We start from the raw sequence: 24,961 nt of genomic DNA, 5'->3' as shown, positions 1-24,961 counted from the left end.
TCAGAACTTGTATAGGCACCTTTATGGGGGATGATGAAGGTGAAGTGATGACATTTGGATAAAATTCCTGTTATAATGCCTGGTAGATCTATTGGCACAGGAATTGAAGATTTTAATGTACTGCTGTCAGTTGTCCTTGGGAGTAATCCAGTTGTGACTTGGGGATTTGGTGATGGGACTAAACACAAATAGGCTGGGGGTTTTTTCATCCTCTGCATGTGTCACACCCAGCTCCCCTTCAGTGTGGGCATTTCCTGTAGCATGGGTTAACCCATCTTATCTGCTTGCACCTTCAAATGCAATCATTTCAGTAGGATATCTCAGTGTAGGAATTTATTTTTCACTTTATTGCCCATGATATGGTTCTTTCCAAAAACACGAGGACAGAGAACTCTTTCCTCCACTAACAGTTAAAACAAATTCTGAAAATTTTCTGGATAGACCAAACATATTTAAAGTCATGTGCCTGATTCTTAACTCTACATTTGTTTACGTTGTAGATGAACATCAGCTTTCTGCTAAGACAGAAGCATGTGAGGTGTCAAATACCAATTCTGCAAGTTTTCAACAAGGTAAGCCTGATCTTGTTGAGGAGAGAGATGCTAAAACCACTTTCAAGCCTGACAAACATGCTGGTGAATTCATGAAAGTGGACGATGAATCTGTATTGAAAGTTTTAGACTGGTTTAAAAGAAGTTCTAGTACTGAAGATGGGGAACATATTTCAACTGGATCCCAAGGGAAGGAGCTCAAAGAAGAAGTGGACTTCTCAACCAGAACAGCAGTTCTTCCTACAGAGCACAGTGGGCCTGGTGTGCATGGAAAAACAGAAGTTAAAGAAAAGTTACCATTTGGAGAGATTAAACAACGGAACAGTATTTCCTCTACATCATTTACTTCAGAAGATACAGAGCTGATAAAGGAGAGGATGAAGGCTGAGAAAGGGGAATTAAAAAAGAAGCCAAATGACAAATCACTAACTGAATTTGATTGTACAAGCATTGACGAAAAAGAAAATGTTCAAGAAATCAAACAAAAAAATCAAAAATCAAATATTTTGCAACATCAAGAACATAAGCTGCCAGCTCAGAAATGGCAATCAGAGAAGGCAATACAAGAAAAAAGAAGAATAAGGGAGATCAGAGCATTCTGGGAAAGAGGTGAAACTATCCCCAGTCATGGAGAGAAAGAACTAAGTATCAATACTAATGCATCAGGTGGCTGTGCATTGAAAGGTCTTGGAGAAAGTGACAAGATAACACCAGCTGCAGTATACCTACCTAATGAATTGCATGACTGGAGCAAGAATACATTAAGAAGTCCTAAAGTGAGTTGTGCAAGCCAGGCTTCAAGAAACAAACATCAGCACTCTCTTGAGTATGGACCAGACCATGCAGCTGAAAAGCCAGAAGGAACACTTTCATCTGGTGAAGTTCATGAAGAATTGCTAAAAGCTGGTAACTTGCAGTCCAGAGTTGATGTCACTTCCACTTTCCCAAAAAGCAAAGACAAGAATGAGAAAGAAACACTTGAAGGAAAAGTTGCTGCTTGTTCCCATCAGAAGTCCACCTTCCAGGTTTTGTCTTTAAAAGAAAAAATGAATGAGAAGTCCAAGAATCAGAACTCAGATCCTTCACAGTTCCAGAGTTTGAGAAACTTCTGGGATACTGGAGTTAAGTTCCAGAGTAGCATTGTCAGAGGAGATGTTTCTTTGCCAAATAATACTAGTACAATAACCTATGAAAGTAAGCCAGAAGAAGATAAGAAGGACAGGAATAATGTGAGCAAGCAAGAGTTAATTCAACAACAAACACAAGCATCTGAGAGAGAAAACCCACAGAAACTAGATTCTGTGATATGCAAAAAGTTTCTAGGACCTCCTACCCTGGAAAATCTAAATGTGACACACACACAAAATACAGACTCTGTCCAGATGGACAGAAAACCAATTACCTCAAAATCCCAGGAAAAGACAGATCTTCCAGAGCAAGAAGTTAAAGAACCTATAGAAAAATGTATTGTTTCTTCAAAAGAACATCATGTTTCCTTGCTTTTGCTCCAGTCACCTGGTGATAAAGATGCTTTAAAGGAGACAGCAGTAGGTGATAGCCTATCTTTACCTATAGAAAAAGTAGAGAACAGGACTACTCCATGGAATATGAATCTCCCGAAAGAGGAAGTTGCAAAGACAGTGGAGAAAGTCATTCTACCTAAAGGTGAGCTTGATGTATTTAAGTTGGGTCTAAAGAAGTTAGGAAAGGAAGCCTCTGAGATACCATGTAGCTTAAACCTAAAAGGAAATATTTTGAAAGGGACAGCTTTTCATTCAAATCAGGTCTTTGAGAGAACTCAAGAAGAGGGCCATGATATTTCTCCTTCTGATCAAGAAGAAGAAAGAGGCAAAAGCACAGGAAAAGTGAATGTGCAACATCAGGCACATTCTGTAAAAGGTGATACTCTTGAGGGCTCTCAGAGGCCTCAAGCTTGTTTGCCGAACTTGCTCAGAGAAACCTTTGTATCCCAACCTTCTGAATATAGAAGGGTAGGAGTCAAAACCAATGATGACACAGACAGTATATCACAAAGAAATTGTAGTGTAGACTCAACATACCAAGAAACTATTGGTCAGCCTGAAGAGGTCAATGAGACAACAGAAAAGTCCGTTGTCCCATCCAAGGTCAGTGGCTTGAGTTCTGCTCTAGAGAAGTTGCTGAAGAAGGCCTCTGAAACACCACCCCTTAAACCAAGACATGCTGATAGTGCAGTACAGAGAACTACTGAGATGGAAGTTAAGGGCATGACTTACAAGCATGATGGAGAGGTGCCACAGGAAATTAGTGAGACCACAGGAAAGTTTGTTGCCCCATCTAATGTCAGTGGCTTGACTTCAGCCCTAGAGATGCAGCCGAAGGAAGGCTCTGAAACACCACCCCCTAAACCAAAACGTGCTCACAGTACATTACAGGGGACTGCTGAGGTGGAAGTTAAAAGCATGACCTACAAGCATGATGGAGAGCTACTGCAGGAAATCAGTGAGACTGTAGAAAAGTCTGTTGCCCCATCCAAGGTCAGTGGCTTGAGTTCTGCCTTGGAGAAGCTGCTGAAGGAGGCCTCTGAAACACCACCCCCTAAACCAAAATGTGCTCACAGCACAGTACAGGGGACTGCAAAGGAAGAAGTTAAAACAATGACCTGTGAGCATGAAGGAGATCTGCTGCAGGAAATCAGTGAGACTGTAGAAAAAGCTGTTGCACTACCCAAGGTCAGTGGCTTGAGTTCTGCTTTAGAGAAGCTGCTGAGGGAGGCCTCTGAAACACCCCCCCCTAAATCAAAACATGCTGACAGCACATTACAGGGGACTGCTGAGGTAGAAGTTAAAAGCATGACCTGTGAGCATGAAGGAGATCTGCTGCAGGAAATCAGTGAGACTGTAGAAAAAGCTGTTGCACTACCCAAGGTCAGTGGCTTGAGTTCTGCTTTAGAGAAGCTGCTGAGGGAGGCCTCTGAAACACCCCCCCCTAAATACCCCCTAAACCAAAACGTGCTCACAGTGCAGTACAAGGGACTACTGAGGTGGAAGCTAAAAACATGACCAATGAGCATGATGGAGACATGCCAGAGGAAATCAGTGAGACTGTAGAAAAATCTGTTGCTCCATCCAAGGTCAGTGGCTTCAGTTCTGCTCTAGAGAGGCTGCTGAAGGAGGCCTCTGAAACACCACCCCCTAAACCAAAACATGCTGACAGCACATTACAGGGGACTGCTGAGGTGGAAGCAAAAAGCACCACCTGTGAGTGTGATGGAGAACTGCTGCAGGAAGTCAGTGAGACTGTAGAAAAATCTGTTGCCCCATCCAAGGTCAGTGGCTTCAGTTCTGCTCTAGAGAGGCTGCTGAAGGAGGCCTCTGAAACACCACCCCCTAAACCAAAACGTGCTGACAGTGCAGTATGGAGAACTGCTGCGGTGGAAGTTAAAACCATGACAAATGAACGTGATGGAGAGATGCCACAAGAAGTGGGTGAGACCATAGAAAGATCTGCACTGTTCAAGGCTGAATATAGAGGTTCTGATGTTAATTTTCAGAATCTAGCAAAAGAGGTCTCTGAAACACCAGCTTCTGTGCTGGAAAACATCGACAAGAAAATGGAAGGTAAAATACCGACTAGTCTAAGTATGCATGCTCCACATCAGCAAGAGAGAGATCATCCTCAGGAAATACAAGAAACAATAGAAAAAACTTCTGTTTCAAATATTGCAAAATTCAGTGAATTCAGTTGTTCTTTAGAAAAACTTCTTCAAGAAGGATCCGCAGTTTCATGTCCAACATCCAGAGAGTTATATAAGCAAGAAAAGCTTGGGGATCATACATTTCCATCACAAAAAGAGACTCTGTTTATGACAATGTCGCAGCCGTATAATGCTCTAAGTAGCTATCATACACAGATGAAGCTGGGTCTCACAGGCGAAGGTCCAGAGCAAAATGTCAAAGCTTCAGTAAATGATCTTGCTGTAAGTGAGCTTGAAGTTTCTGATCTTCCTAAAAAAGATATATCTATTAGTAAAACAGAGGAGAGAAACATGGCTCCAGCTGATCTTCCTTCCTCAGAAGATGAGACCAATATGATTGCAATCAAGCCATTCAAGATAAATGAAAAAGGAAGCACAGATGAAAGCACATCCTTGGAGGCCTCTGAAGAGAATTCAGAATTTCAAATACTGTTGAAATTCAGAAGAGCAAGCACACCACATCAAGATGAGAGCAACTCCTCACAGCCAGAAGCAGCTAAATTCTGCCTAATGTCTCAGCATAAGGATAACGGTGAAGAGGAAGGGGATAGCTTAAATTTGGGATCCAAGTTTTCAGATGAAAACTCTGATTCCCATTCTGGAACCAGCAGTTCAACTTGTGAGCTGTTTGATTTCTAAAATTCATGATGCTGAGTTGTTAAACATGGCTACAATATATTTTTGGTTGCCAGCTTGAAATATGTTAACAGAAAGTCTGTGTGATACTTATTTCTCAACTGAATGCTTTGGATATTTTTTGGGGAAGGATGGGAAGAACTAATTAAATCCTCTAATTGGAAAGTGTTTGACAGACATGTGCTATGTTTGGGTAAGCCTTTTTGGTGAGGGGAGTTTAGCAGCATGAATCAATTCAGTCTTTGTGATTTATCCATGTCATTACCTTCAAATTAATAAAATTGTAACACTCAATCTAGTAATTCTTTAAATATACTGGATTAAAAGAAGAAAAAAAATGTCATTGGCTGACTGAGTTCATTCTTTAGTTTGACCAGCTAGTCTTCAAACATAAATACTTGTCAGAGGAATGGCTGGGCATAAAGACAAAGCCAATACTCTGTGCTATTTCCTTTGTCTTTGCTGCCTGTTGCACTGGAAAGTGGCCATAGAAATGAAGAGATTGGTCTACTAGGATTCATGTTATTTGGTTGAATGCCAGCTCTAATCAATGCGTAGTGTGTGATAGTCATCACAGAGCTTAAGGTAGAGGAGATAAATTAACCTTTTTTGTCTCATACTGAGAGACTGGGAATGTTTTCTTCACCTGGAGAATCTGAGCAATATATGAAGTTTCCAGGGCCTGCCAGCTAACACTTGAGCCTGTTTGGAAAGTGAGATTCCAAAGGAAGTCATGAAAACTCAAGACAAATTAGGAAAAATCAAACATAATTTCATTTCATCTGTAATTACAGACAGCAACACTGTAAGGTGTGATTGGTTGGTGGAGGGAAGGAAAGTGAGATAAGGAGAAAAGTATTAAAGGTTTCTGAAAGAGCTGGGTCTGTCTTGATTCTACCTTTGGACACAATTGCATAATTTCAGGGATTCAAATACCTTCACAGCTAGGTTTTTGTTGTGTCTGTTACTCAAGAAAGTACAACAGACAGTTTTTCCATCTGTGAAAATTTCAAGCTACTAACTTTGGTGTTGAGTCATAACAATATGGTCACAAAATGGCTAAAATCTAGTTTGTCCTATATTGTTTTTAAACACTTAAGTGCTATAGTTTCCCCAAAGCCCCTTATTAGCTGGTAAAGACACAAATACCTATACAGGGAAAATCAAGCAGCCTGTTTGTCTCTCCTGATGGATGAGTGAATTTAGAGAGAATTAATGGACATTTAAAAGTAGATGTTTGTTTTATTATGGATTTATTTTGTGTTTTCATTGAATGTTCACCGTTTTTGCTAACAGTCAAAACAGATTCTCATGAGAAATACATGGTTGGTTGACTTGCTTAAAGTGGCACGTCTGTGTGTGCAGTGTTCATGTGTTTTGTCTCATAACAGGTTCTGAAGAAGAACTAAACCCTGTTTTGATGGCTTTGAAAAGGAGTGCAGATAGGAAAAAGCCTTCCAAAAGTCTAGAGGACATTCCATCAGCCACCTCAAGTGAGCACAAAGCTTGTGTGTGTCTCCCATGACCCCTAGTTTGGCTTAAATGTGTTCATGCTGTTATCCATTCGGCTTTGCCAAGCCATGGCTTTGTCTTAGTTTCTCAATAAGCTGTATGGAACTTGTACTGTAGAACCATATTCTTTTCTCATACAATTTAATTTTCAGTTCTTTGTGTTAATTTTGAAGCAACACTGGTCTGTGAGGCAGATATCTTCCCAAAATGCACTGTGTTGATCAGTGATGAACTGTTTCTTGGATAGTTTTTCAGTAGTGAAAGTATTGGTAACTACCCAAGTCAGTAAGGAGTAACAGCTGCCATTGCCTCCTGGCTTGGGTAGACACAGTGAAAGCATGAAAATCACAACTTAGGTTAGTAATGTTTCACCTGTGTAACAGTGAAGCAGTTAGTATACCAAATTCACTTTAAGAGAATACAGTGAGACAATATTATACTTAAAATTGATTCCTGACTTCCCTCAGTAACCTCCTAGGAAATTTTTTAAAATTAATATTCCTGTCTTACTTTACCCTGCCTCGAGTGTTTTCATGCTTATCTCATGTCTAATGGAGACAACATAGACTGAACTTATATTTGTAAGCTGAAGTGTGGTAACATAGATGTTGGCTGTTGTAGGCAAGTTGCTCTTATAACAGTACTTATGCTATTTCTTGCTTCTAACTAGTTCCTAGGTCTTAGGTGTGCACTAACATTGTGGCAACAGCATGCTGATATAAACTGTGTCAACATGAGAGCCCTGCTTGGATGTGGGCTTCGAAGTAGTGTGTGAAGTAAAACCGTCTCTTTAATGTAACCATTCTCGTGTCTCTGCTGGTTTGTTTATGGGTTTTGCTCTCATTACTTTTAACTCTGTGATTACCACTGCCATCCATTTTATCATACTGAACAACAAAATTTCTAATTATGTGTTATTTTTTCCTGCACAGATAAAGGAAAAATAGATAATCCAAAGGAAGAATTAGCTCTTAGTGCTGAAGATGGTAAATATCTTTTGTGTCTGCATGGAAGTATTTTTTTTTCAATGGCCTCTGTTGGCTAGTGAAACATATTGTGGTTTTTGTTGGGTTTTTTTGTTTGTTTTTTTTTAAACCAAGAATTATGTTGTGCTGTTAGATTTGATTAACCTCAGCATGGCTGAAAACCTTGTGTAGAATTTTACTGTATTACGTATTCTTAAGGAAGGTATTTTTGTCCTCCTGTGTCTGTAGAAAAACTGTGCCACCTATCAGTGTATCACTTTGGCCTTCAGACATGCAGTCTTTGAAAGAGTTACTGAAATTATAGGGAGCTTTGAAATTATAGGGAGCTCAATTGAAAGTCTTGGCCTAAGTGAATATGGAATTTGTCTGTTCATCTGTTGCATTATAAGATGCAAGATAACTTTTGCTTGTGCAATGCACCCTTCAGGATACACCAGTCAAAAAGGAAGCCCACCTGTAATCCCTGTCTCAGTCCAGCAAAGCAGAATTACTTTAAACAATAGAGGAGCTGCCAGATCAGCTACTGCTGCTGTCACTAGTCCATTAGTGCATTACAGATGCCTTACTGTTAAATTTTTCAATATACCTTTAGAAATTCCAAATCTAAGTAAAATGAAAGCAAGCCTGCTCTGAGAACATGTCAAAATTAACAGAAAAAAAAATCAAATAACATTGAATATGATGGAATATAAGCACTCAATTCTTTATTTACTGCATTGAAGCTCTCCAGTTTTCAAAGAGAAGTTGTGCACAATTGCATTTATTTTCATATTTTAGATGCTTTGAAGCATTTTGCATGTTAGTGGCTCATAGTATAAATATGATAATCATAATAGGATGCAAAAAACATTCAGTAATATAACAAGAGTTAAGTACTGTACATCACTCTGCTTTCAGATGGAGACCCCTACTGAAATCCTGTTTTGCATTCAGTGCAAGGTTACAATACACAATCATAGAATGGTTTAGGTTGCAAAAAACCTGTAAGATCACCAAATCTTACTCTTAATCCAGCACTGACAAGTCCACTGCTAAACCACATCCTTTGTGCTACATTTACAATTACAACTTGCTCTGAGATGCATCAAAATGAAACAGACCTAATACTCATACAGACCTAATACCTAAGCCACTACTGAAATACTGGAAGGAATAAAAAACCCCACAAAGTTTATGGGATGTGGGAGTCAAAAATTCCCCACATATAAAATAGATTGATGCTATTTACAAGATTGCAAAGCTGTTTGTGCTGTTGAATGATTGTTGTCAATACTGCATGGAGCAGGTCCGAGAACTGATCAGCATCGAGAGAGGACTGAGAATGCAGCAGGAAGTGAGTAATAGGATTCTTCCAGCAGACAATGGAGAGACTTCTCCACTGATATTTAGGCTAATACATTGAAATACTTTTTTATTTAACAACTAACAAATTACACATCTGGACTAGATACTTGCTCAGTGGGGAAATTGCATCTAACTGCATACTGATGATAACTGATAACGTTGAGTACTCATTGAGCTTGAACAGCAAAAGCTTAGCAAAACTTAATTCACACCTTGCAAACAGTCCCATTATATGCAGTGTTTCATTTTATGCAATAAATACGTGCCCCTGTACCTGTCTATTGCCAAATAGTTCTCTGCCATGTGATACTCCATGCATTTCACAATTTGTATCTAGCCCAGCTTTAGTGTCATTAAATATAAGTGGGGTTAGTGCGTGGAAAATTCTGAGCATTTTGGACTTACTGTAAACTGGATTTTTGCAAGGCTATCTTGTGCAATTAAGCTTTGTACAGTGGAAGAGCACAGAAGTGAGCTTCAGTAGAGATACACAAATGTTGAAGAGAGAGCCTGCAAAACAAAATGCATCATTAATGAGATATGCATCTTGTAGTTAAGTAGGAATACTTGAAACTTCCTTGATCAGGTCTAAAATTTGTTTGATTTGCACATATGTTCCTATTGCAGTTAAACAGACTGAGTAAGTAAAAGAACAGAACCTTATGATGAATCTAATGTCAGTGATAATATGATTAGTGCATGAGTGCACTTATCCTTGTTCTAGGAAGAAAAATCTAGAAAGCAAACTGAAAATGTTTTTTCATTACTTTTGATCAGAATTTGCTTGCAGCACTCAGGCTTGTACAACAGGTTATGCATCATTTCTGGTTCTGTCGAAGTTCTTTGGCCGGTGTTATAGGAGATTTCAATGTAGATTATCCTTCCTAATGATAGCTTCTCTGAATCCTATGGGGGGGTGGGGAATCCTTGCATCCAAGCTGTAAACTGGTTGTGCATGTGCATGTATTTCATCCCAAGTGGTTTGTTTCTAACTGTGTCCCGTTATGGAATCTCACTGTTCTGATGTACAAATATGTTTTTGAAGCCTTTTGAATTACTGCTCTTCAGTTTCCACAGTGCCTTCACAGCCTGATAAGCTGTTTTCCAATCCTGAAAAACTCAAAGGACTGAGCAAGTCAGTACCATCATTTCTACAGGAAGAGGTAAGCTCCATTTCTGAAATATTATCATTTCAGGCACCAGGGTGTCAATGCTGTGTAAATGACATTTCAGGATTTCCAACAACATACTATGCCTGATTATTGTTATTATCATCATCATGGTCTGGACCTTGGAATAAGCTCTGAGGCCATGTTCAAATCTAGAATGACAATGAAGTTTGAAAGTGATAAGCAATTTAAACCATCTGGTCTATGACTCCTATGATTCTCTATCACAGAACCATAGAATGGTTTGGGTTGGAAGGGACCTTAAAGATCGAGTTCCAACCTCCATGCCATGGGCAGAGACACTTTCCAACTAGATCAGGTTGCTCAGAGCCCCATCCAACCTGGCCTCACTTCCAGGGGTGGGCAACCACAGCTTCTCTGGGCAAATTGTGTCAGTGCTTCACCACCTTCACCACCCTGACAGTAAATAATTTCTTCCGAATACCTAATCTAAACCTGTTGTCAGTTAGTTTAAAGCCATTCCTCCTTGTCTTGTCACTATATATATTCTTCATCTATAAAAGATTCAGGGTTTTCCTGACTTTCAAAGAGCATGTGTGACAGGACTGATGATCCACACTGAGTAACAGTTACTTCACTCCTTGGATTTATTTCCTACAGTCCCAAATAACATTCTCAAAAGCAATTTTCTCTTGAAAAGGTCTTTCTTGACCTAGGTAGGATTGACTTTAGTCAGTCCTTATCATTGACCTCTGAACTGGGGAAAAATTCTGGCACGTTTTTACTTAGCAGTGTAGACATACTCAGAGAAGCTACAATCAAAGACTTATTCAAACTGCTTATATGCTAGATATTTATTTATATAAATAATTATTTTCTCAATGTGTGGCGAAAATGTTGTTTGCTAATCCTGCATCTTTTATTGTTGGAGAATGGCTAAGAGAGCGGGGACATAATCCTGGGAATGCACCTGGGGAAGGCTAAAAAGAGCAAGGACACAGTCCCCTGGGAATGCACAGACACAGTCCTGGGAATGCACCTGGGAATGCAGTGTACAAGCAAGGCTCTGGAGATAGTAACTTATATATGGGTAGGGAGTAACTCAGCTGGGCAGATGGCAGGGGTAAATTGTCCTTGAGGGTGAGACAAACAAGTTCGAGACAAACAGCTAGGAATGCAGCCAAGCCTGAGAAAGTAAGAGATAATCCTCACAGCTGTAACTGCAAGTAGGGAGAGTACCTGAATGCTATCTTTAGAGCTTAGCCAATTATAAATGATTGATGGTTATATGCCTGTCCTGCACTGCATAAGAAAGAGCCTGTCGGACAATAAAGATGGAGCTTACTTTATCGCCCACACGGAGTCGGCCGCTTGCTTCCCCGCGCGGAACCTTCACCTTTCCCAACAAATGGCGCCTGAACAGGGACAGCATTTTATTAGAAGATCTATGACATCAGTTCAAAACTGTCTAAAGGAAGGGAGAAGCCTTGTAAAATGTTTGTGGATGGAATACAACACACAAATGATGTTTTCCATAACAGCTTGCATAGGAAGATGCCAAGGCATATGTGTGAAGTAAATTGATTCTTTAGTACAGAGATAGCATTGAGATGGTTATGTGTTTACAATCCCAGTCTTAGTAATGACCAAGGAAACTGAAATGGCAATTCCCTGATGGAAAAGCAGGGCCCTGCTTGCAAGAAAGACTGACAAGACCATTCTCCGTATCCAGTGCTGTTCTGTGCATGTTCCAGACAGCTGCCTTCAAGAGAGATGCACAGAACTGATGGTGTTTTCTGTATAACAGAAAGGGATTGGTGAGAGACCTGAGCATTATCACTTGCATATATTTAGGTGTGAGACAGTGACATAGAGAAGTTCAATTTAATCATCCCAACAAACTTAATTTTTTACTTTTTCATTGCTGTTTGAGATTTAAAACAAATAAATGAAAAAATACAAACCTAGTTGCTTTGCTGTTTAAAACCATTATCAGTGTAGGCTGTTGGTCAGAAAAATTCCTTTTCAACTTTGAGTGCGTGACCTAATTCAAGAAATATTACTCATGTTGCAGTACAAGGGGATTTAAATTCAGGTTTTCACTGAGTCTCAATCTGCATTAAAATTCTGTTTGTTTGGTTTTGTATTCTTTTAATGTTCCTTGTGACTCTAAAGAACGTACACAGACTTTCTTTCTGTGATGTTTTTGTAGAGCGATGACAGAGAGACAGATACAGCATCAGAAAGCAGTTATTCCTTTGGCAGAATCAAGAAGAGTCCCAGCTCTCTAACCAATCTTAGCAGCTCTTCTGGCATGGCCTCCTTGTCCTCTGTATGTAAACCACAGCCTTGTTTTAATGGCACTTTGCTTTTGCTAATCTCTTCAATATTGTTTCAGCTCTCTTCTCATTCCTCTTCTGTCCCTTGGCATCCCTGTCTCCTTCTTCATGTCTCTGTTAAATGAACATAACATAATTCCTTGCATGAAATTTCCTGAGGCAAATCAAATAAAATTAAATAAATTTTAATATATTTTTGTTTGTTTGTAGTAATATATTGAAGCCTGTTTAGGTGTCTGAACAAAGAGATGCATTTTACCCTAAGAACTTACATTTGTAGCTGAAAATGAGGAACAATTTATATAGAATAAACATTTAGAGAAGGAGAAAGGGGGAGAAACAAGTGAAAGCAGGAGACACTATGTTGGGTGTGTGCTTTGTCAGCGAACTAGCTAATCAAGTAATTGGTTTGTGTGGACTTTGGGTAAGGCAAAGTAGAATTTTTGGGGAAGAATGTTGAGATGAAAAAAACCTATATATCTTTCTCTGTATGTAGTGTTTAATTTTCAGTGTTTAGGTCCATAATTCAGCCATACAGACTTTATCCACTAGTCTTTTTGTTGGTATTTTCAGAAGGTCTGTTGTCCTAAGTCTTAGGCTCTGCTTTCTGTAGGAAAGATCAGCTGAAGAGATATAGAAATAATATTTTAAGGATTTGATCACAGGCAATTTCCAGATCGATAACATCCTATCATTTAATTCCTTCTATCTCAGTGCAATGAACCCATTCAAATTTTTTATTTGTAGAAAACTTGGCCTAACACCTTTGATTTACAAATAACTTTCTTTTGTTAATCTGCTTGCTGAGAAGCTTGTGTAATAGTGTTCATTATATTTTGTTATTACATCTGAAGAGACACAGCTGGTTTCTTTACTATCTGAATTCTGAGCATAACATCCACTCTAATCTTGAAGTATCTGATGAAATTAAATGCCTGAAATATTTTTCTCCTCTTGTATGATGCAGGTGAGCGGAAGTCTAATGAGCATCTATAGTGCAGACTTTGGCAATGTTGATGTGAAGGGGAACATTCAGTTTGCTATTGATTATGTAGAACAGCTGAATGAGCTCCAGATTTTTATTTGCCAGTGTAAAGACTTGGCAGTAGCAGATATTAAGCGACAGCGTTCAGACCCGTAAGTGCAAAGAATATATATATTTTCTAATGAAGTATTTCTTTTAATGTGAGAATGAAAACCGTTGGGTTTTCCAATCTGTCTAACCTATGAGAGTAAAACACCCGAAAAACAGATGAAGAGGCTGTAATGTGCTTTGTGTTTTTTTACACTCTGATTGAATACAGAGTTGCCACTATAAATTGATATACATATATTAACACAGGAATCTCAAACTTTTAAGAATATTAAGTTCTCTTTTAAAATTCTACTTTTCTAATGGTAAATTCTGCTTTTATAAGTTTTCAATAGGATTAGAGCCTATAAATACGGCATCTAGGCATGCTATAGTTATATATTCTCTATTTGTATGTGTTGAAGAGATATTTAAAGGGATTTTCCCCTGGAGAAAGATGTTTACAAGGAAGTAAGATGTTATACGTCACTGCTGTTCTATTTATTAAATGTAACAAGCTGAGCAACATAATGTCTAGTTAAGTGAATTTCTTTTACTTTATAAGCAAACGCGTGTGTATTTTGGAAGAAGTTGGAAAGGGTGCATTTTTTTTCTCTTCTAACAAGCTTCTCTAAATTTTAGCTATGTAAAGACCTACCTGCTTCCAGAGAAATACAAGCTGGGCAAACGGAAGACCTCTGTCAGAAGGAAAACTTTTAATCCGGTCTACAATGAAATACTGAGGGTATTTATCAAACTGTCACCAGATATGAAATGCTGCATGTGTGATGTATGAGGAACCTTAACTTTGAGGTGCAGGTATAGATGCACTCAAGGGATGTTAGCATGGGAGGGATCGCTCTGTGTCCTTCCATTGGTAGGTTAACTTCAGTGATCTCTGGATACAGCATTGAGAACACTGGTTGTTTTATACATCTTGCAAAAAAACACAAACCATGTGTGAGTTTAAGATGCTTGAAATAAAAAGTAAAGAGTTGGTTTTTATGGTTTGGGTTTGGGTTTTGTTTGTATGCTTAAGTGTTTTTTTCTTGAATGAAGTGAGTAGTTATGGATGTATAAACCCAGACACATTTTTTCTAACCTTACACTTTCAGACACGGCATTGATAAAAATTCAGCTTGCTTTAATTTTTTTTTCTCAATTCGTCCTCTTGGCAGTACAAAATTGAGAAGAATCTTCTAAAGAACCAAAGCCTTAATATCTCTGTCTGGCACAATGATACCTTTGGGAGGAATAGCTTCCTTGGTGAAGTGGAGCTGGATTTAGGAACTTGGGACTGGAATGATAGATCTAACAAGCAGATCAACTGGTTTCCACTCAAGCCAAAGGTTGGTTGTTTTGTATTTTCTGCTGTGTAAATGCAAAACCAAGTCATTATTTATTTAGGCTTGATTTTGTGTGTTCTGGGGGTTTTGTGCTGATTATCATCACAAATATGTATATACTAGTAAATGGAACATACAGTTCTGAGGTTTCTGTTAGTCTAACAAGATATTATAGTAGGAAAAACTTTCTCATAGTCTAAGGAGTGGGTATTTCAAGGTATTTCTTATTATGTCATGCTGCTGCAACAGAAACCTGAGGGCATTTGTACCCTGAGTACCAAGTAAACCTCCTGAGAACAATGAGCAAGTGCAGCACCATTTTAATATTAGGTGTAATGATGATTTCTATGTTTGTATGCCTCTTGTTAATGAGTTTCAGCCAAAATCTAAACTTTTGGCTAACAGGTGCCATCATTTCATCTACAGATGGTCCATGACTCTCTAGGAAGAAGGAACATATTCTTGTGCCTTTCTGCAAGATAAATCTTGTTGAGGATGAATTTTAGATGGTATTAAATGAGACAAACATTCCTATGGAATTGAGTTTATAGAAGTGCACTCTGCACAATGAATAAGTTTCCTGATTGAAAGAGCATCTGTTCTACTTTTAAATAAGTGTACAACAGTGGAAAAATGTACCCCCAAAGCTTGTTGGCCTCTTCCAGGGCTACTTTTTTGCTTTAGTAGAAGAGCTATGTATCTGAGGCACTGTCAAGTGATTAAATGTGCCCTAAAATCTCTCATGTCCTGTAAACTGAAGGAAGAATAATGGATAATGAAACAAGAGAAAAGACTTGCCTCATGTAGAAGTAAAGTGTGTGCCAGTGGAAAACTTTGCATAGTAAACTCTACATGAGCTGAGCTCTGCATGAACATGAAATTTGTGATTTGTGGATCTGGATTTAGTGTATGGTTTTGTTTGGGGGTTTTATTTTTTTACTATTATTTTATATTTATTTCAGACTTCAACAATGTCTCTCAAACTAGAAAACAAAGGGGAGATGAAATTAGCCCTCCAGTATGTCCCACACCCCACTGGAGGTAAACATTTATGCTTTGCTTAGGTTTGTCAGGTCTTTAGGGATTTTGTCTGGGATTTGGTGAGGTTTTATTTGTTTGTTTGGGTTTTTGTTGTTATGTTTGGGGTTTTTTTTTGTTTGTTTGTCATGGGTTTTTTTCTTCTTTGAAAACATTTAAAATGTCACTTTGGACATTTTATTTCAACATAAGTAGATTTTTTTTTTATTTCCCCAGAGGATTAAGAAAGTCACCCTGATCATGAATTCAGTTAAGGATCCAAAGATCATTTAGAGATCTTCTGTAGTAACATTCAAAACTACAGAAGAAATAACCTCATTTTTGTAATCTTAGATTTGTAACGCAATTTGTATGTGTAACAAAATTCTGTTTTCTCAATAATTTTAGAGATCATAAATCATCGGGCAGGTGCTGTAATGTGCTAAATAAGCAATGGCAACACACTGAATTCAAGCAATGCCAGGTATAGGAAATAAAAATAAGTGTTTGGAATGCAGAAATTTATAGCAGTAAGATCAGTTTGGTTTAATTTTTTTCTGGCAACTGATAACTGGCTGATCTGAGAGTGAAGCCAGCTCAGGTCTTTAATCCAGACAGTCAGTCAATAAGAATTAAATATATTAAGAGCACAAAGGAGCTTATCTGAAAGTACAAGCAGCATTAAATGCTAACATCACATAGACTGAAGACAAGCTGATCTCTTTATCTAAAAGACTTGGAAAGAGAAGACCAGTAGCATGTGTTTGTTTAGTTGTAACAGAAAAAAGTCATTGTAGAAATGCAGACATGATGTGATCTTGCAGTGCCTTGATGGGATGAAGATTTCAGCTTCCAGAGTCCAGAGAGCAATGTTGAATTAAGATGAGAGATAACAAGCCTAGTCTGAATATCATCTCTACAGATGGGCAGGAACTGCTGAATCACAGAAATTATCTTTCAAAGGGATCTGCCTCATCAGATGTTTTGTTTTATTTTTACAGGAAAGAAGACTCTACCTACTGGTGAGGTCCACATCTGGGTGAAGGAATGCCATGACCTTCCTATTCTGAGAGGCAACAAGCTCAACTCTTTTATTAAGTGGTAAGAAGTGTGGCTGAAGTGATCAAACATGGTGACCTAATAATGCTACTATTGTGCTTTCTACTCATATCTTCATTTTTCTGCATTCATATTAAAAATACTAAACTTCTTTCTGAATCTCCTTTATTGTCATGCAAATTGTCCTGCAGGGCTTACAACTTCAAGATGCTAACTGTATACCACCAAATAAAACTTACTGGGAGAGCTTCCTGTGTAATCACTGCTCTTTCCTTCTGTCGTTGTTACCTGGTGGAAGAGCTATTCAAACTTGCCTGCTTTTACTTAAACAAAGCATTTTTGTGCAAGACTATGGGTTAGCTTAGGAAATCATGGGAGGAGACAGAAGTGAGAAACATAGTTGTATTTCTTCCTCCTTACTTTCCATATACAGACTAAAAATGTGAAGAGACAAGAATAACAAGATGGTTGGGGAAATGTCTGGCAGGAACAAAAACGTTTCAGCGTCGCCAGTGATAATACAGCAAATAAACTCACTTCCCCACTTGACTTGCCCTTACATCCTCTGAGGCACAAGGGTAGATACATGCTGCCTGTAATTCTTGTCAGGGACTGAGAATATGACCTTTGACTTCAGCTCCTCATCTTCAGTCATATTCTTTCATGCCAAGCACAGTGTTAATCAGTAGCTTTTGCCTTTTCAGTATGTTTAATGCAGGCTGTGCTGTGTGAGTGCAAACTGTGACAGTGCTTTTTTCTTTTTGAAGTACCATTCTTCCAGACACTAGCAGAAAAAGTCGCCAGAAAACAAGGACTGTTGCAAAAACTACAAACCCTGTATTCAACCACACCATGGTCTATGATGGCTTTAGACCAGAAGATTTGAAAGAAGCCTGTGTTGAACTCACAGTCTGGGATCACAACAAACTAGCTAACCATTTTCTGGGAGGTCTCCGAATAGGCCTTGGGACAGGTACTGGACAATTACTACATTAATACTTAATTTACAAAATGGTCTTTCCTTTCCATTTCTTCTCTTTTTGAGAGAAACTGAACAGCCTTTCAGTTATCTGTTTGCTGAAGAGTTTCATTCAGTAACTTACCTATTCTTCAGCACAGATCCTGAAATGCAAATAATAGTAGTGTTAGGAGAGTTAGGATGACTGACAAGTAAGGAGAAATATTAGAAATAAACCTTTGTCTGGCCATACATTGTATCTGGTACTGTTTCAACTACAAGAATATGATATTCCTACACCCAAAATCTTGATAACATCTTACAAACTTAAGCATGCAAAAGCTAGGTGTGTGGTGTAAAGACAGCATTGGGTGGGAATGAAAGAATAGATCAGGAACGCATGATAAGATTAGAAGATATTAAATAGGAAAAATTATGCTAAAAATTTGTTTGCATTTATGAGGGCAATATAAGACGTGCAGATGTAATGACAGGAAGAACATACCATTCTACTATTTGCCCCTTTCATTCTGCACTCCAGTCTGAAGGGAGGATGTGTTTGGAGTCTTCTCACAAAATCCAGTGAAAAAATTACTCTTCACAAATTAGCTTCTTGTGTAGCTCGCCAGAATAACCTAAATTACAAATTAAAATAGCAAGTCTCAATTTGAATTGTAAGAGTACACAAGGTTGCATTTCAGTACAGAATCAGTGTCCTGTTTTTTATTAAACCTTCTCAGATGTATGGGCAATTAACATCTTTCTGCTTGGGATTGTGACAGAAAGAGCAAGGATAACAAGGAAAAAGCCCGGAGAAAGACTATGAAGTTTCCATGTGAAACTGTCGTTAATTGTATTTGACAGAATTACTCAAGTGTAAAAACATAGAATTGGATCTTCAAAGCACTAGGTCAGCTACCTGAAGAGGTGAAATCATTTTAGAGCAGGCATTTGATTGTCTGCTCACAACTCTGCAGCATATTAAGTACAATTTCTCTTAAAACTGACATTCTTCTAGGCAAAAGCTATGGAACCACAGTAGACTGGATGGATTCTACTTCAGATGAAACTGCCCTTTGGGAGAAGATGATGAAATCACCAAACACCTGGGTAGAAGATACACTACCACTCAGGATGCTAATGGTTGCAAAATTGGCAAAATAAGATGGCTTTTTAATTGCTAGTGTCAAAAAAGAAACCTTGGGAACGAAATTGAAGGTGTGGGAGTGAAACTTGGAAGAGGAACACAGTAACTCTTTTGACAGTTTCTGCTGTTGCTGTGCTGGTTTTGTGCTGTCAAATGTCACTTTGTGTTTGAAGTGAAACATCTACCTGCAGATGATTATGTAAATTTAAGGGATTTTTAAATTCCCTATTTGTTGAAAACAACTTCAAGAAAGCAGGCACTTAAGAGAATTCAGTGTTAGAGGTAGCTGTGATACCTGGATGCCTGTGTTCCCTAACTGAAGCACTGCTGATCCCTTAAACAATTTAAATTACCAGCAAAACATAAGAGCAAGTCACCTTTTTCTGTACACTTCTAGGATTGTTCATGAAGTCTTTTTAATAAGATAGCTACATTAGGGTTGAAGCTCATCAGTATGTGTTTGTATCTTCATTATGCTGTGCCACATCTCACCAGCATAGAATGTGAGCACGAAGAATTCAGCTTTTTGAAAGTTCCTCTGTTTGTAGCTGTACGTTTCTAAGATATGAAAGTTGCTTCTCCAGTGAAAGAAGAATGACATGAAGTGGTACTGTCAGTGTCCTGTTCTACAAGGTGCAGAGGACTTAGTTCCAATGTACTGTAAAACATCAGGGTTGTAAAAAGTTTGCTTTATGTGTGTTAATCATCTTGCTAGTATATAGTTCTTACCCAAATGCTGAAAGCATAGAGGTGATACTTTTTTTATTCCAATGCTCCTCGAAAGGATCTAAATGTGTCAATTTTAGTGATGATAAGTATGTTGGGTTTTTATTCTCTGAAGTGCACTTGCCTGTACCTGGATCTATTAGCTTGGTTCTTTGCAAGAAGTACCTTACCTGTGCTTCAGCGCCACCATTAGGAGACTCATGGGACTCTGGTGGTCTCAGTTAAGGTAGTTTTGCTGCTTAGGAAGTAAGAGTGGAATATGTAACTTGTAGAAATGCATGCTACTAACAGATAAATGCATTAAATACAGAATGTATTACTTTCTGGGTTTTTATAAATAAAAGTAACCTATTAAAACTAAATAGCAATTCAATGTTTATTAAAGCCCAGCAGTTTATGTCAGCCATTCAACATGCAATAATAATGAGATGAGGATGGAAAATATTTTTGAAAACAAATGCACATTTATTTGCTTCAACTGTGCAAGTCTAAAAGCTGATGAAATCTTGCTCTTCAGTCAGGGTAGAGGGGAGAAGGGAGCTCTTCACAGCTCCAACTCAACTGCTTGATTTTAATCATAGAAATTTGAAAGCTACTTGCTATTTATTATACACTATGAATGGAAAAAAGGGAAGGTACCATTCAACCTGCTGGGGAACCTGCTTCCCCCTCTCATCAACCTGGCAGTCTGTGGAGTCTGCAAATGCCAAAAGCAGTTGTCAGTCTTTGATATCTTACTGCTTCAGGTGTTCTGGATGAGATTGGTAGCTGCTAGAGCTTCAACTTTGCTAGACACATAAAAAAACGCTCCTTGTATGCCTAGAGCACGTGTACAAATGATACTTCAGAACAATGTATTTGTACTGAAATCGTACAGCAGCTGCTCTGATTCCATATTCTTAAAGAGCCACTGCTGAAAGGGTGACGACTCTGGAAAAGAGAAGAGGCACCTAATTTATTTGTATTCACTACCTATATGAATTAATTTTTCACCTGAAAACATAGGTTGCTGTGAACATGACATACAGTTTCCCAGGATTAAAGTTTTTGTTGCAGTTGTATTTCCTGTGAAGTTCAGATACATTGCTCTGTCAAAACAGCTTTGAATTCAGCTGTAGTGATGGAGTCTTAAGGGTCTAGATTTGCAGGCAAGTGTTGTGTAATCTGCTGTGTTCTACTTTTTACAAAATTTTGATACTTAAACTTCACTGCTATCAAGATAAAATATTTGATTTGTGATAGTGTCCATCTTCTTGTCTTCTGAGCAAATAGAAGACCTTCTGTCTTGCTATTCTTGAACCATCCTAGAGACTGACACAGAATTTTGTCAGTATCTCAAAAGACACTGCTTACCACTACACTAATAGACCAAAACTCAAATTTTGAAAAGCTACTTCAGTGTGAATGCAAGATTTAATTGTACACTGTACTTGTAATTAATTAGTTGAACACAGCAGTATTTTGTACTCATCTAGGCTAACTAAGAAACAGCCATGTAACAAAAAACAGCACTTCAATACAAAAGTTCAGCACTCATCCCCAGTTTTTAATAAAACAATGCTTGTTTTCCAGCATGTACAGAGTTCCTAAGTGCTGCAGTATGATAATAGGCTGATAGAGAAATGCAAGTTGGGAAGTTGATTAGGACAAAAAGTTTCAAGAAACTGGTTGCTTTGCTCTCACATCAAAAGGAAAGGCTTTAGTCATCACCCACAACCAAAACTTTTAAGGTGTATAGTTAGTAACTCCCTAAAGGGCAGTTGATAAATTAATAGATATATAGTATGATACATTAATAACTATTAATAGCTATGCTTTGTCACAAAAGGTGAACTGGAATTAAGAATCAAAGCAGCCATGTTCCTAGAATGTCTTTATGTGTATTCATTCTTGTCTGGACAAACACAGCAGTTTGCTCCTTCCTTCTCCTTCATGTTACAAGCTCATCTTTGCTTTAGCCCATAATGTTTTGGGTGGTTTTTTTTTCTTTTGAGACACTTTATGTCTCTGCATATATATATGTGTGTGTGACATGTATATATATATATCTTCTAAATTACACTATTTTTACTTGCTATAAACCAGGCTTCAAAGTCCCAGCTTCCTTTCATGCTCTGTGTTCAGAAACCTCCCATCTCTGCAAGTAAGCCTGTGAACCAGAGCTGGTGTGACAACTCGCATTGCTTTGACTTCACCCATTTTGAAAGATTTGCTGTGTTCTCCTTCTCTCATTTGCTTCATATCTGTTACCCACAGCAGTTGCTTCTTTCTCCTTTGTGTCCTTTTCTGCAAAACCTGCACTGACTTTTTCCTTCCAGCTACATTTGTTTTCCCCTTCCCTACCCTATCTGCCAGATTTTTCATCAGCTGCTGAATAAAGTTGCAAGTTATTCAGGGCAAGGGCTGTGTCTTTACTTTCCAAGAACCTTCAGTGCATTCTGAGAAGACCAGAGCCTGTCATTCTGATCTCCTCTGGCATGTGCAAGGTGTAAACCATGAGTGGGGAGTTCTCCAAGCTTGTGGAAATTCTCTTTCCTTTAGCAAATCTGAGTGCTTTTGAGAGTGTCAGCAATGCTTCTCTGCTAAGAAACGCTGTCAGCTCTTTGAGCCACGCTGGTGGGGCTGGCCCAGCTCCAACCAGCCCGGATGAGGTCATGAGCTCTGAGGTGACTGGATTCAGCCTCTTGCCTCCATGGAGACAGAAGCCCACAGCAGGAGCGACAACAAACAGACAGGGGAAAGAAAACACCTGGTAAGAAAACAATTTTCTCTTCCCAAACACTGCTCTTTGTTGTATTTCCACTGGATGGCCTAAACCATCCAGTGTTGTATTTCCACTGGATGCCCAGGACTGAAAAGGCCTTCCCCCTCTCCTCCATTATTTCCTTATGTTTTGGCAGGACCCAAAGTAGCAACAGTGGTAGGAGAGTGCAGGACAGCGAAGGCAAAGCTGGTGTCTGTATTGACGGCCACTACTGCACCGCTCTGAAACTCTACGTGCTTCACAGGTGTTAATTCATTTTTGCTGTACACTATTTTTCAACCTTGCTTTGAGTTGGCTCCTTTCCATGTCCTACCTTTACCCCCAGTCAAAGCCCAGGAATTCACAAAATCCGATTATCAGAATGCTGTTTCATGTGCTCTTTAGTTTCAGGTTTGCATCTGAATGAAAAACTTGCAGATGAGTTTTAGGCTAACTTTTCAAATTTCTGAGCAGCATGTTGTGTGGTTTGGCACCAATAATTATTTTGGTGCCTATGTAATGTAAGTATTTCCCTTATTTTTACATGAAGAACCAGACTTTAAAGTTACATGTGTAAAATAATTCAGCAAACCAGTGTCAAAACTCATATGTTTTGACAAAACTGTCAGGACTCAGGAACTGTTTCTCCAGCCAGTTTTATCACAGGTCATTCAGTAATTATTAGCATTGCATAGATCTCTTACTTTATTCATAAATCTTTAAGCACAGAATAAGGCTATTAAGTTATTTTAATGATAAATATACGATTAAAATCTTATAAATCAACCAAAAGTTTGATGTAGCCCTCCATATTTTATTTGCAGTTATAATACAGAGCTGTAGGAGAAAATAAAGGCAAAGTATTCCTTAAGGAATTTACACCTTTATTACTTAAAAACTTTCTAACCTAAATGAAATAGCAGTTCTTGTAGCTACAACAGCAGTGCTTTGAGAAGGAATAATTAGCAAAGCTAGTAATCAGAAAATTAATAGACTTGCATAAATATTAAGTCTACCTTCTTTGCTTTTGCACATGGAGTCTAGTATCATTCTCCTCAGCTTGCCTAGGGCAAAGGAGGTGGGAAGGGCTGCAGGGCCACATGGTTGCAGCCACTACACTGGTTTTGGGAGGTCCTGTCCCCCTGCATCAGCTTATCGCAGCAGTGTTGGCCATGCAACCACTGGGTAATGTTTAATCATGCTGAGTGTTGCTTAGAGAAGTAGCCACTACAAATTTTTGTCTTGTTTTTGTGTGAGACAGGGGCTCCATGGCTCAGGATGAGAGAGGGGCAGGGATGGTCAGCTCCACAAATGATCCAGACACAGGTAAAGATCTGACAGAAGGCCTGGAGGAACACTGTGAGAGCTCCAAAGAGAGAAGTGAGAAGGCACTACTGCTTTCACACCTAGAACAGCAGCATCACCTTATATCTATGCTGACGAAGAAGGCGGATGACGCACACAAACGCTGCACAGGCCTGGAGCAGCTCAACATGGAGCTGGTGAAACTCAGGGCAGAGGATGCTGTGAAGATTAAAACCCAGACCCAGCAGATTCAGCATTTGGAGGAGCGCTTTATGGATCTGGCCAACAACCATGAAAAAATGATCCAGTTCAAGGATGAACACAGGAAACGGCATATGCAGCTGCTGGAGGAGAACAAGTGCCTGCGGCAGGAGAAGGAAGCACTCTTCAGGCAGGCTGTCAGGGAGAAGGAAGCTGAAGTGCTCCAGCTGGCTGCCCAGGCCAGAAAGCTCTCGCAGCAGTTACACTCCTTACAGGAGAAACATGCTTATGAGAGTCACAGAGCCCAGGAGAGAGAAAAGGAGCTGCTGGAAGCTCAGAGCCAGCAAGCAGATGCCTATGCCTGGGAAGTGGATTCACTGAAGAAGCAGCTGCAACTCCTACAAGAGAGGCACCAGCAAGCTGCTGCAAGGGCAGAATGGGCAGAGAGTCAGCAAAGGGCTCAGAGCAGTGAGCTGCAGGCCAAGCTGGAGAGAGCACATGAGGAAAAAGAGCAGCTACGGAACCTGGCCATGGAGAGGGGCAAAGCTCTGCAAGTTAAGGACTGGGAGATTCAGCAGCTGGAGAAGCTGGAGACTGCAGAAGAGTCCATGCAGGGAGAAGGAAGGTGCCTCAAGAAAGAGGCAGCAGCTTTGGACAAAGATCGAAAGATCCAAGAGCTCCAAGGACAGCTAGAAAACACCAAGCAGGCATACAACGAGCTCTCACTGCGGTTCGATGCTTACAGAAAGCACAGTATGGATTTGCTGACTAAAGAGCGAGCTCTGAATGCCAAACTCCGTCACTTTGTTGCTTAACTGCTACTTTCTCCTCTGTTCTGTTCTCAGCTGGAGCCCCTATAGTAACACACCACTGCATTTTTTTCCTTCCCATGGGACCACTTCCTGGTTTCTTCACCAGCTTGAACCCTCCTACAAGGACTGTTCGGTAGCCTTTTTATCAGTACACTTTTACCAAAGTAATCACTACACTGTTGTTAAATCCGAATGGGGATTGCTGAACCAGGCAAACCTGTGACGTGAATGATTAGGGTGGAAAATGTAAAATATGAATTTGAGTCATTTGCTTCTAAGCTCTGCTGAATCATAGGTTTTCATTTTTTACAGTTAAAAGCACTTTCTTTTACAAGATGACC

The 24,961-nt window shown here is 39.1% G+C and overlaps 2 protein-coding genes across 2 annotated transcripts in view; both read left to right on the top strand.

Moving 5' to 3' along the window:
- Positions 1-18,870, top strand: part of SYTL2 (synaptotagmin-like 2) — a 42,160-nt gene extending 23,290 nt beyond the window's left edge. The window contains exons 7-19 of the mRNA XM_009077413.1: positions 501-572; positions 6,315-6,416; positions 7,368-7,421; positions 8,707-8,754; positions 9,834-9,928; positions 12,108-12,227; positions 13,202-13,371; positions 13,949-14,051; positions 14,485-14,655; positions 15,615-15,693; positions 16,671-16,770; positions 17,496-17,701; positions 18,705-18,870. Coding sequence (XP_009075661.1) covers positions 501-572; positions 6,315-6,416; positions 7,368-7,421; positions 8,707-8,754; positions 9,834-9,928; positions 12,108-12,227; positions 13,202-13,371; positions 13,949-14,051; positions 14,485-14,655; positions 15,615-15,693; positions 16,671-16,770; positions 17,496-17,701; positions 18,705-18,850 — 1,466 coding nt within the window. The 3' untranslated portion in view covers positions 18,851-18,870. The remainder of the gene's footprint in view (positions 1-500; positions 573-6,314; positions 6,417-7,367; positions 7,422-8,706; positions 8,755-9,833; positions 9,929-12,107; positions 12,228-13,201; positions 13,372-13,948; positions 14,052-14,484; positions 14,656-15,614; positions 15,694-16,670; positions 16,771-17,495; positions 17,702-18,704) is intronic.
- Positions 18,871-23,570: 4,700 nt separating this feature from the next.
- CCDC89 (coiled-coil domain containing 89) lies at positions 23,571-24,623 on the top strand. The gene has a single exon (XM_009077414.1). It carries the CDS (start codon positions 23,571-23,573, stop codon positions 24,621-24,623), a length of 1,053 nt encoding a protein of 350 aa, XP_009075662.1.
- Positions 24,624-24,961: the final 338 nt, after the last annotated feature.

This window comes from Acanthisitta chloris, unplaced genomic scaffold (assembly GCF_000695815.1).
Source record: "Acanthisitta chloris isolate BGI_N310 unplaced genomic scaffold, ASM69581v1 scaffold9006, whole genome shotgun sequence".
Taxonomy (NCBI): Eukaryota; Metazoa; Chordata; class Aves; order Passeriformes; family Acanthisittidae; genus Acanthisitta; species Acanthisitta chloris.
This window is presented reverse-complemented; position numbering and strand designations above follow the sequence as displayed.

Excerpts from the sequence above, each read along its gene's own strand:
- CCDC89 (XM_009077414.1), top strand. The coding sequence starts at position 23,571 with ATGGCTCAGGATGAGAGAGGGGCAGGGATGGTCAGCTCCACAAATGAT.